The following is a 12,480-nucleotide window of genomic DNA, read 5'->3' on the forward strand; positions in this document are numbered from 1 at the left end:
GAACCACAGTACACAAAAAGAGATTTCTTTTAAAAGTGTGTAAAAGTCTGCTAAGTTTTTACCAAACCTGACAACATCTCGCTGAAGGTTAATATGCTCTGTATAAACCCTCTCAATTAAATTGTCAAGTATTGCCAAGTACTAAAATGCATTGAACTATCAAATTTTCTGTCGCTTTTCATTTATTATAATAAGAAATTTTAATAGTTTAGCCTTTGAACAACAGCCGCAGAAACAAATTTGACACTAAATGTGTAGTAAATCTCATGAATTTTTACCAAAGCTGACAACGTTGCACCAAGGTTCATTATGCTCTGTACAAACCCTCCCATATGATTGCATGACGCAACTGCCAAAAATAGAAAAAAACAGTGGGGAATTTGGGGGTAGAAACTACAGGATGACTACATTATTTACGATAATAATTATTAATAAATAATAAAAACCAGTTTGGTAAAGTTTAAGTTACTCAACACTTATCTAAATACCCGCATTGCCACCCATTAGTTCTTAAAGTTCAATGGAAATTAATCATTCGTTTATGGGGTCAGTTCAGTTTATATTTAAATTTTCAGCAGTTTCATTAGTTATTGGCAATATATGACTTAATTTGCTAGGTAAGATGCATGTGCAGAGATTAGTCATCTTCAGTTAACCATTTACAAGGAGTTCCCATGTAACTAGTCAGGGCAAATGTACATAGACACAGTCACTAGCGAGCACAAAAATTGCACCCATCCGGACCAAAATGGTATCTATAAAATGCAACTTGTAATTAACTAGTATCGCTATGGTGTGTTTTGTGATCAAATGGTAACTAATAGCATTTAATTTCTTTATTTATTGTAACATTTGTGCATGTACTTGAATGTTAATTAAATTACCAAGGTATGATACACTAACGCAAAGCATCTGTTAATGGACTCATTTCATATTCCTAGTCAATATGTGCTAATTTTGTGTTATCATCTTATTATAGATAAACATGAGAAAAATGTAACGGGCTGGAATAACTAAACAATATATTTGTGCTGGAAAAGTGTCACTTTAATACACAATTTTATTTTTTGGCTATTTTATTACTTACCGGGTAATTTTTATGATTTTTTCAGAAAGTGTGTAAAATTACACACAATGTCAAATTTAATTTTTCCAAGCAGTTGAAAAATGTTTGTCCGTAAGTTCCATAGGCTTATGTTAAACTCCCTTGTAAACTGTCGTTACATATCTTTTCAGTGATATAGCCTTAAATACATGCCAAAAACTAATATGTTAAACTGCAAATGTTCTCTAGCTAACATCTCTTTAAACCATAATCAAATACTTCCCGCTGACTATAGCATTTTTATTAAGATTGTCTATCTGTTCTTACTTGTAATTATCAGTTCAGGCATATGAATTTGAAACTCCTGATTTTGTGTCATTTATATTACATTTATGTATATATTATATTTTTTTGAAAACCTTGGGGTCATATCAGTTACAAACATAAAATCCTACTAATTGCATTAACTTGTAACATGTCAAACCATTACTGCTTAACCTGATAAAAATGTTTTAACCCATTGCCATTTTAATTACCAACCTACAAGGTTTAATTAATAGCTTCGACAATTGATCATTGGACTTGTTTAGGGTTTTTTTTTTATTAATTTCATTGGTGTTTTTTTTTAATACCTTTTCATATATGGTAGAAGGTAAGTCATAAAATTGGTGAATGAGTTTATAAACAGGGGGGGGTTTAAATTGTAAATACATTTAACTCAATATTTTTATATTCATCTAATAAGGCAATAACAGTTTTGTCCTTTAAGTGTATTACTTTATTCTTTTATAAGTGAATAATATATTTGTCAGTTCTTTGTAATAAACCTTGTGGACCTTTCATTCTTTCTTTGAAGGGAAATTTAAAATTTGATCACCCATCTAGTATGTACATATGTGCACATAACTTTCTACCTATATAATTTTTTTACTTCTTCCTTCCTAAAATGTTCCAAACAGACCTGAGCGATAAATTATTTAATATATTACACACCAATCTAAACAAAAGTGGATGCTTATTAACATTTACACCTTAAAGTTTTTTTCTTTTAGCTTTTAACATCTTATTATGGGAGACGAGACTGACGAAGACGATTTTTATGACACCCTCTCTTTAGCATCCTCCCATAGTAAAAGGAAGCTAAACAATAATGATTATTTAGCATTATCACGAAACACCCTTTATCATTCAATCGTAGATTTAGAAGGCAGCAAGGAAAACATGATGGAAATGTCTGAACTGCAGAATCACAACGATAAGGTCTCAGGCAAAAGTATTACGACTTACAGTCAGTGGAGACATAGGGTATTCCCAAAATTTTCAAACACTCTCTTGCTAATTTTTCTCTAATTTTATTAAAGGCACTTTTTCTTACTTTATTTGCATAAAATTACTAAATTTATTGTAGTATTTTTTTGCACCATAATACACATTTCTCTGGACATACATGGGTATTTGGCACATAGTTTGCCAATAGAAGTTAATTTAAATAATATGCATTAACAACTTTATTTGGCAAACCATTTGTCAAAGAAACTGTGTAATAATGCCCTAATCGCTCTCATGTTGTACATGCCATATATTTCCACTGTTACATATTATGGTGTTGGTATTTGTAGGAAATTGATTTTTATAATAAACCAATTAATCACCTATTGTTAAATTCGCATGTCAATTAAATCAGTTGTAAGCTACTGAACTATTTATCGTAGAATTGGACGTGTATGATAGACTCCGAGCTAAAGGTTCATTTCGTATTGGCCTATGAGAACAAAGACAAAAACGGTGCCTATGAAAAACGACGAATTTTCGAGGAGAATTTACAAAAGGAAGGTTTAGTGTTAAAAAGGGACGAAACGCAATGGATACATTTTTTAAAAATCCACGTTCCTACAGCGGTGGCCATCCGGTACGCCGAACTACTTAAACTTAGGATGCCTATAAAGGTAACAATATTAAAATCCCTTAAATATAAACACATTGAGAAAGGTATTTTCTAGGATACAGAACCGTCTCCAAAAGGCCACTATCTGAGCACACTGCTGAACAATTGCTTTAAAAAGTTAAACGTTACGTTAGATAATGATAAGTTCCCCCCCGAAAAGTATCAACTTACAGCCGAGTTTCGAAAAGACCAAACCTATTTGTGCGTATACGCATTCATCGTTTTGCAAACATCATGAATCTTTTTGAACATTCCAGATTTGATATTGAAAACGAAAACTTCTTTCCCGACTCTGTTCGTATAGCGGTTGCTTCGTACGTTTTACACGATCAAAAGTTCGGACCGGAAGATCAAAATATCGGAATAAAGCAGCTTATCGCGGAAGGCGTTTATAAAGCAGCTTATCCCTTGCACGATGTAAGTTGATGAAATATTTACTTTTTAAATGCTTTCAAATATTTTGTTTTTAATTAGTTGAAGTGGCTATAGACGAAAATTATTGGGTATGTGTTAATATTCTTATTCTAAAGTACAATAAATTTTCAAAGAACAAATAAATTTTATAAGTCAAAACTAGGGAAAATTAAATGCCTATAATAAAAAATGGATATAATTCAGTACCTGAAAGCGTTACAAATATTGAAAATTATAAGGAAATGTGTAAAAAACTAAAACAAATATTTATTGATAAAATAATTTGGTTATGCTTCTTAAAGCAAATTCAAATTGTTATTGTAAAATTTAGTTATGAAGTTTAAGGGTCATTAACTGTTAAATTAACACGTTTTAAACTTTTAACTAAACTGATGTTTAAAATTTGAGCTTTTTAGGACTTAAGTGGCTAGATTGTAGATTGAGAAGGGAGTCGTTTCGGCTGATCCGCCGCTCAGCACTGCTACCTGTGAGATATTTTGTGCATAACTCTACTTGTCTTAGTTTGTCTCAAAAAGTCTTAGACTTCTGCCGTACAAAGCTATATTTTTGGGAGGTAGTTGTCCCACTTCTTGAGGTGTTGGTTGTACCCCTTCCAGGTACTTGAGCCTCTTGCAAAGTTGGGTCGGGCATTCACAGAGCAGGTGTTCTGCTGTTTCTGTGGCATTGCTGCAGAATCTACATTGGTCGTCCTCTGTTATACCTATTGCCTTTAGGTGATATTTCACTGGGCAATGACTGGTTAGGAGTCCGACTGCTGTTCTGATGTCTGATCTGTTCATGTCTAGGAGCTGTTCAGCTCTTTTTCTAGAAGTGGTTATAAACTTTTTTGCCTGTCTTAGTCCTGGTGCTCTTCTCCAGTGCGACAGCAATTGTTCTTTTTCCCACCTGTTTAGGTCTTCGGTGATGTGGGTCTTCATTAAACCACAGTATGGCTCTGGACTATAGTATGGTGTTTGAGCCCCTTTTTTTGCAAGGCGATCGACTTCTTCGTTCCCCTCTATACCCCGGTGGCCAGGTAGCCACATTAGTGTTACTTGATTCTTTGTTGTAAGGCGCTTTAGGGTTTGTTTGCACTCCCAGACTAGCTTTGAATCACATTTAAAAGCTTTCAGGGCCTTTAGAGCAGCTTGTCTATCTGATAGTATAAATATGTGTTTTCTTTGGAGGCCTTGGTTGATGCACTCTTCTGCACATATGTCTATGGCAAGCACATTAGCTTGAAAGATGTTAGGGTATTTGCCCAGTGACTTTGAGATCTTAATGTTAGGGCCTGACACGCCCAGTCCTGCTCCTTCTGTTAGTTTGGAACCGTCTGTGTACCATAGCGATGCATTGTCGACTTTTGGTACTTCTTTTTTCTCCCATGATTGGCGATCATCTATGATCACTTCGAATGGAATTTCTAGATCCAGCATGGCCGTTATGTGGTCACGTGGTTTGCTGGCATTTTCCAGTTTAATTTCTTCGAGGATGCGCAGGTGACCACTTAAATCCCCAGGCTTGAATTTGCCGGTTTGGAAAAGCCTGTGAGCACTGTTTATTGCCTCTTTTTTCACGCTTATGTGAAGTGGAGGCGTGTTTAGCAGTGTCTCTAAGGCTGTGGTAGGACAAGTAGACATTGCCCCGGTTATTCCTAGACATATCAGCCTTTGGACTTTGTTTAATTTGGTCTGTGCGGTTGTTTGTTTGGTTTTGGGCCACCATACCAGCGAAGCGTATGTGATGATGGGCTTAATGACTGTTGGTAGATCCAGTATACCATTAATTGCCTACTTAAGTGGCTAAGAAATTTTTTTTTAATTTACGGTTAAATATTATTCTTTATGATTTGTTCCATATTCAATGGGGAATATAATGCTAAAAGAAAATTTTCAATATTCTCATTAGTTTTAGAGAAAATAAGGAAAAACTGTTTTAGAGTTTTCTTCAATTTTCTGGAAAACTATTGGACCTAAAAATTATTTTTCTACTGTCTCTGATGCGCCTTAAAATTCCAAACAACTTTTATTAAAACAATTTTTTTCTTGAACCAATAGTTTTCCAGAAAAAAAATAAAAACCGAAATTCTGGACATTTTCCCATGGATACTGCTTTGGATTTTTTGAAGCAGACTTTTTGGGTATAACTTTTTTCAGGTACAATTACGAAAAAAGTGTTATAAGACTTTTTTGAACTATTTTGAGCGATTTAACGATTTACCAAAAAAAAAATTAATTTTTTGAAAAAAAATTTTCCCAATTTTTGGTTCAAAAATTTTTCAATTTTTTAAAAATTGTCCATAACTTCTTTATTTTTTGATTTACGGTTAAATGTTATTCTTTATGATTCGTTCTATGTTTTATGAGGAATATAGTGCTTAAAGAAAATTTTCAATATTCTCATTAGTTTTAGAGAAAATGAGGAAAAACTGTTTTAGAGTTTTCTTCAATTTTCTGGAAAACTATTGGACCTAAAAATTATTTTCCTACTGTCTCTGATGCGCCTTAAAATTCCAAACAACTTTTATTAAAACAATTTTTTTCTTGAACCAATAGTTTTCCAGAAAAAAAATAAAAACCGAAATTTTGGACATTTTCCCTTTGGATTTTTTGAAGCAGACTTTTTGGATATAACTTTTTTCAGGTACATTTTTCAAAAAAGTGTTATTAGACTTTTTTGAAGCATTTGGAGCGATTCAACGATTTAACAAAAAAAAATTAATTTTTTGAAAAAAAAAATTTTCCGAATTTTTGGACCAAAAATTTTTCAATTTTTTAAAAATCGTCCATAACTTCTTTATTTTTTGATTTACGGTTAAATGTTATTCTTTATGATTCGTTCTATGTTTTATGAGGAATATAGTGCTTAAAGAAAATTTTCCATATTCTTATTAGTTTTAGAGAAAATGAGGAAAAACTGTTTTAGAGTTTTCTTTAATTTTCTGGAAAACTATTGGACCTAAAAATTATTTTCCTACTGTCTCTGATGCGCCTTAAAATTCCAAACAACTTTTATTAAAACAATTTTTTTCTTAAACCAATAGTTTTCCAGAAAAAAAATAATAACCGAAATTTTGGACATTTTCCCAGGGGTACCCCTTTGGATTTTTTGAAGAAGACTTTTTGGGTATAACTTTTTTCAGGTACATTTTTGTTTCTACTGTCTAGAAATGTTTTCTACTGTTGCACTAAATAACCCCTAAAATGTTGATCCCATAGGTCCGAAACACCCTGTACATATACAGTTAACATGCTCATTTACCCATAAGAACCAAAATGTTTACACCTATATAAAACACATCGAACCATTCACCTTAGGTTTCTTAATTATGTAGCCCTAAAACTTTTTAACTGGTTGCCAATTATGTTAAGATCAATAAATAAATTAAAACTGTTTAAGAGAAGATCTAGAGTATCAACACCCATAGAAATTTCTTTGTTCAGATACTTTCTCAATAATTATCTCCTTTTAAGTAAGTGTGTGTGTTGCGGTGGTAGGTCTCTGTTATACCAGGACAGAAAATAAATTCATTATTGCTGTTTTAAATAATATGTAACCTCAAGAGTACATACAGGTACACAAGGTATCTAGGTACGTTAATATATTTTTTGACCTAAAGGCATTGTAAACTGACGAATCATTTTTCTGTAAACTTGCTATTAGTTGCTAATTACTGATGAAAATTAGGGTTAACATTTGTACATTAAAAAAGGACGTGGCTTCAAGTTACTAGTTTTTCATAAAAACGATTTAGCTTTGTCTTTGATTTTTAGGGATATTGGGGAGGTTAAGAAGTGCCCCGTTCTTAGTCTAATTATTATTGTGGTCAAACCCCCTCTTTGCTAAAGAACCAAGGTTCTTTGGGTGGTTTTGTGCAAATATCTTACAGTTAAACATAATGGTCTTGCAAAAACAGCTCTGCCTACCTAAAATTACTTGAGATTTTTAATTTCTCTTATTAGCAACATTCGACTAACAGAAATACCCTCAAAAACCCTTTTGTTTCACTTTAGGGCGAAATTAACGACGATACAAGCACCGTAACCGACTCGAAACGTAACCTACTGTACCACGAATGGGCCTCGGTATCAAAATGGGTGAAATTTCAACCGATCGACGAAATCAAAGACTATTTCGGAGTGAAGTTCGCCCTCTACTTCACCTGGCTGGGATTTTACACTCACATGCTGATTCCGGCTTCGGTAATGGGCATCGTTTGCCTGTTGTACGGCATCGTAAGCTTGCGAAGTGACACGTTTAGCAGCGATATTTGCAAAGGGAACATCACCATGTGCCCGCTTTGTGATAAATACTGTGATTATTGGCAGTTGAAGGACACCTGCACGTACTCGAAGATACAGCATATTATCGACAATAATTTTACGGTCGCTTTTGCCATTTTTATGTCTGTGTGGGCGGCTGTCTATTTGGAACTATGGAAAAGGTAATAAAAGTCTTTTTGTATTGTTTTTATACATTTCTTTTATCACGTAACAGACGCAAGTTAATTCCACTTTAAAGGCAATTTAAACGATAAGAAATTAATTGATCTTAAAGTTGGCGCCTCCACCATTTTTTGCAGATCCAATTTTTACCGCCCTATAACTTTGTTCATAATCAATTGATTTTCTTGGAAATTGATGATAATGGAGCCTAAACATCCTCCTATCCCCTCATAGATAAAACTCGGAATAACGTTAACTTTGAATGCTGTTTAAACCATAAGAAACAAACCAATCTTGAAAATGGCGCCATCACCATTTTTTTTCAGATCCAATTTTTAACGCCCTGTAAGTTTTTTCATAATTAATTGATTTTTATAGAAATTGATGATAATGCAGCCTAAGCATCCTCCTATCACCCAATAAAAATAATTTAATCCAACTTTAATTTGAAAGCCATTTAAACCATAAGAAACAAACCGATCTTGAAGTTGACGCATTCACCATTTTTTCACACCAAATTTTCAACTCCCTGTAAGTCATTTTCTAATTTATTCATTTTCAAGAAATTGCATGTTAATGAAGACTTAACCTAGCGCCTACTAGAAACAATTTAATGAATCTTCAACTGACAAGCGCTTTATTTATTTAATTATCGAACCTAAGTCCATATTTTTTTGGTGATAATTTTACACCCCCTATAACTTTTTTCCTAATCAATTGATATTCATTAAAATTGGTGATAATGCAGCCTAAACATTTTCCTATCCCCTTAAGATAGAATTCAATATAACTTTAACTTTGATAATAAACAAACCATTTTTGAAATCGATGCCTTCACCATTTCTTTCCAATTAATTTTTAATTCCCTGTATCCTTTTTCCTAATTAATTAATTTCCATGAAAATCACCTTTTTTCCTCGATTTTTGAGTAGCATATCTTGTAGATTTCGTTACCATTTAACCCTATATGTACCTGAACCCATATACCTTTTTTTTCTCTAATAAGTTGAATGTCTAATGAATTTTCAATATTATTGGATTTATTTTACTTGACCATTTTCAATTACTTGAAGTACAGACATAGAATCTAACAAAATTAATTAGTGAATTTGTATCTTAAAAAAAAATAAGGTGCTTCCCTAATAATTTCAAGAGAATACTGACAGTCAAAGCAAGCGAGTATACAAATTCTAGAAAATGTAAAATACAGAGATTTACAATAATATAAACAAGATGACGTACTTAAAAACTAGGCACCATAGATGAAAATATTTAACTATACGTAAGTAGAGCCTTGAATAAACCCTACTAATCAACTTTTAACTACGAAATACGAATAAAATAGTACAAATATTTATGAATGAATTTACATTTTCATAATAATATTTAATTTTTTATAAACAAATACGATATTTTTAAGCAGAATTATTCGAAGATGCTACTGACTTCAATCAATTATTTGAACAAACCAAAAATCGATTCTTTCTTCTAGGTACAGCGCCGAGGTCGGTCACAGATGGGGTTTAACAGGTTTCGACTTATTAGCCGAACGTCCCAGACCCGAATATCTATTAAGACTATCCAAATCGAACGCAAAAGTGAAAGAAAACGTGATAACGCACCTCAAAGAGCCCGTCGTACCATTTTGGAGGGTCAGAGTGCCGAGCATTATATTCAGTTTCAGTGTCGCCCTATTTTGGGCTCTAATAGCGTTAGCGGTTGTCGTCGGAGTGATCATTTATCGGATGTCTCTAGCTACGTCTGCCGCTTTGTTTCAAGATAAGGCGAGCGTCAGGGTGTACGTGGTGCCGATTACTAGCGGTTTGATCAACTTGTTGTGCATCGTTATTTTGAATATGATGTACGAACGGTGAGTGAATATTCTTTTCGTGTTTCAGAACTGTGTTTTGGCATTTTTCCCTTTAGGTTGGCCACTTGGTTGACGGAAATTGAAAACCAACGCACTCAAACGGAGTTCGACGACAGTTTGGCCTTGAAAATCTACATTTTCCAGTTCGTCAATTACTACTCGTGTATCTTTTACATAGCGTTTTTGAAAGGGAAATACGTCGGTTATCCGCTGAAGTATAATAAAGTTTTTGGATATAGGCAAGAAGAAGTAAGTAAAACAACTGTTTGTTAGTTAAAGTAAGTGCTCGAAAGTGAATTTTTCTGATGGTAGTAAATGCTTGGGAAATACTATGGGTTGCGTTTTAGCCTTTCGCTAAAAGAAATTTATTGTTTCAGTAACACTTCCTATTTTTTTTTTATGTCATACAATGACATCAAATGCCTGAGAGAAATTGAACAGATTTTCCTAAATGACTAGATATCCCCAAAAATTACCTCGAATAAAAAATAATGTCGAAGATTTTAAGACAAATCGAAAAATTAACCTGGAATTCAAAAACCTGAAATAAACTTTAAAATTATTTAGAAGGCATTGCAGTTAACAATAAAATTAAAACGCATTTGAAATGCCTGGAAGATATGGAAACTTACTCCGAACGCCTTGAATAATATCAAAGATTATCCCAAATGCATTGGACATATAAAAACAACCGAAAACCTGAACATAAACTGAAAAATGAGGTCAAATTTTAGGACAAAATAAAAATACTTCAAAAGCTTGATATAAAACATAAACTTATTTCAAATTAATTGCATATAATATCAAAAATAACCTCAAATGTATTGAACATAAAAAATGGCATTTTAATAACTTATTGGATTTTTTTTTAATCTGGAATAAAATAACGACAAAGTTATTTAATATACACTGCTTAACAGGATATTCCAACTACAAAGCAGGGAGTAAAAAACAAATCAAACTGAACCATAAATATATGAATTAGTAAAAAGTCTGGCGTGAAAAGTAAGTTCGTCTTGTTAAGGGTAACTGTAGAGAGTCCTTGAGGTGGATAATTGGACGTAGTTATGCATAACGCGACCAAGTGCCAGAATGACAATTGTGGGAAAACACAATTAAGTTTCGAATGCCGTTAAAAATCGATAAAATCTAATACAGATCTAATTTTTCCAAGACACTATTTCAAATTATACTATGTAAGCTTTTAGCAAAAAATAATAAAGTTTAGAAGTTATGATAAAAAATGTGACCTAGTCTGGTTATGCTTTTTTACTTATTATTAGGTTTTTTATTTTACAAAATTGAACTACACGCCAAACTTGTATCTTCTTTTTAGACTATATATTTCGACTGACAGCCCTATTTTTCATTAAGGTAGTTTATGAACAGCTGAAAATTTTATTAGAAACACCAACTTAAAATGAAAAGTGACTATTTAAAACCCTTACAGATCTTTTAGAAAATCCTGTAAAAGCACTTTTTATTTTAAAGTAAAAGAAACAACAACATTACAGTAAAACTAAACCACTTTATTTACTAACATAATAAGCTAAGCAAATTACAACTGCATAGCTATAGCATACCTTGAAAAACTTCAAATAAAACTAGAGTTTCTTTGTAACAACTAACGATTACCTAAAAAGTTCTATTACTGCCCCATTTCATAGTAGCACTAGATAGATTGGTATCTACTTACCTCTAAATTTATTTCATACGCGCGATTTAGTAAAATAGCAGTCAGCATTTTTTGAAAATTTAAATTAAATTACTCAAGAAACGTCTGTTGATATTTCCTAGCTGTAAGTTCGGTACATGCATCTGCGAGAAAAACGATCAAAATTTGACAAATATCACGTGATATATTACCTATTTTTCGGTGCCAGATCACGTGACGAACTTAACTGCTATTTGCATTACCAAGCGCCCAGTATCATGGCGTTTAATTGACCTATGCAATTTCGTGGCATTTAGTCGTTTTATGCAAAATTCAACTATAATGTTATAAACCGTTTGGCGCTTAGTTTAATTTAAAATATATCCTTAACTATAGATTTCAAACGCTCGAGATTTTTTTCGTAGATAAACATGGTATTTGGCCGTCAGATGACACAATAATACCAAAAAAACGAATTTGGCGCTTGGTCGCGTTATGCATAACTATGTCCAATTGTTCTAAGTTTTAGGAAATATAAATTAATTATAATATTTTAAAGTATAGTACTTCTGGGGGGTTTGTCTTTGGTGGTCTTAATGGTACTGTATCATTCACAGTAGATTAATGGTTAGCAAATTTATATGAATCAAGTTGAAATGTTGGAAAAAAAAACACGAAATAAGGATATTGTGATAAAATATAAAATAATACATGACTGAAATAAAATGACGAATTATTCCCAATCTCTGTTACACAAGAAGAGCATAAGAAAACTAACTTGTTACACGATTAGGCTTGACAATTTTTGTGTGTAAATAAATTTAAATTTAATTAACAGGAGAGAAGGAAAATGATGCCTCAACCATATGTCTCTAATGAAATTAAATATTATTTTACGTATAAAGCTTCTGAAATACAATAAAGTAGTCCTTTAATTCCTTAAAAATGGAAATAAAAAGTCTGGAACACTTGAAAAAATTACATTAAATTTCTGTAATTCTTGGCACTGATAATTTGATGTAGCAAGATGGTTACAATCAATTAAATTTAGATAAGAAAGGGAGGATGAACTGTTTTAGATTCTATACAATCAAATCACAAATTACT

General features: G+C 32.4%; 1 protein-coding gene across 6 annotated transcripts in view; it reads left to right on the forward strand.

The window, feature by feature from the left end:
• The first annotated feature begins 343 nt into the window (after positions 1–343).
• The window catches only part of LOC126744712 (anoctamin-1-like), a 28,516-nt gene continuing 16,379 nt past the window's right edge, over positions 344–12,480 (forward strand). The window contains exons 1-9 of one of the 6 annotated variants that reach the window (XM_050452242.1): positions 344–546; positions 618–813; positions 2,098–2,350; positions 2,758–2,991; positions 3,046–3,191; positions 3,248–3,407; positions 7,418–7,848; positions 9,342–9,719; positions 9,776–9,968. In XM_050452242.1, the coding sequence (XP_050308199.1) occupies positions 2,114–2,350; positions 2,758–2,991; positions 3,046–3,191; positions 3,248–3,407; positions 7,418–7,848; positions 9,342–9,719; positions 9,776–9,968 (1,779 nt within the window). In that variant the 5' untranslated portion in view covers positions 344–546; positions 618–813; positions 2,098–2,113. Of the gene's footprint in view, positions 814–1,910; positions 1,930–2,097; positions 2,351–2,757; positions 2,992–3,045; positions 3,192–3,247; positions 3,408–7,417; positions 7,849–9,341; positions 9,720–9,775; positions 9,969–12,480 lie in introns of those variants that run through there. The other 5 variants (XM_050452246.1, XM_050452243.1, XM_050452244.1 and 2 more) reach the window with 5 other exon arrangements.

This window comes from Anthonomus grandis, chromosome 14 (genome assembly GCF_022605725.1).
Source record: "Anthonomus grandis grandis chromosome 14, icAntGran1.3, whole genome shotgun sequence".
Lineage (NCBI taxonomy): Eukaryota > Metazoa > Arthropoda > Insecta > Coleoptera > Curculionidae > Anthonomus > Anthonomus grandis.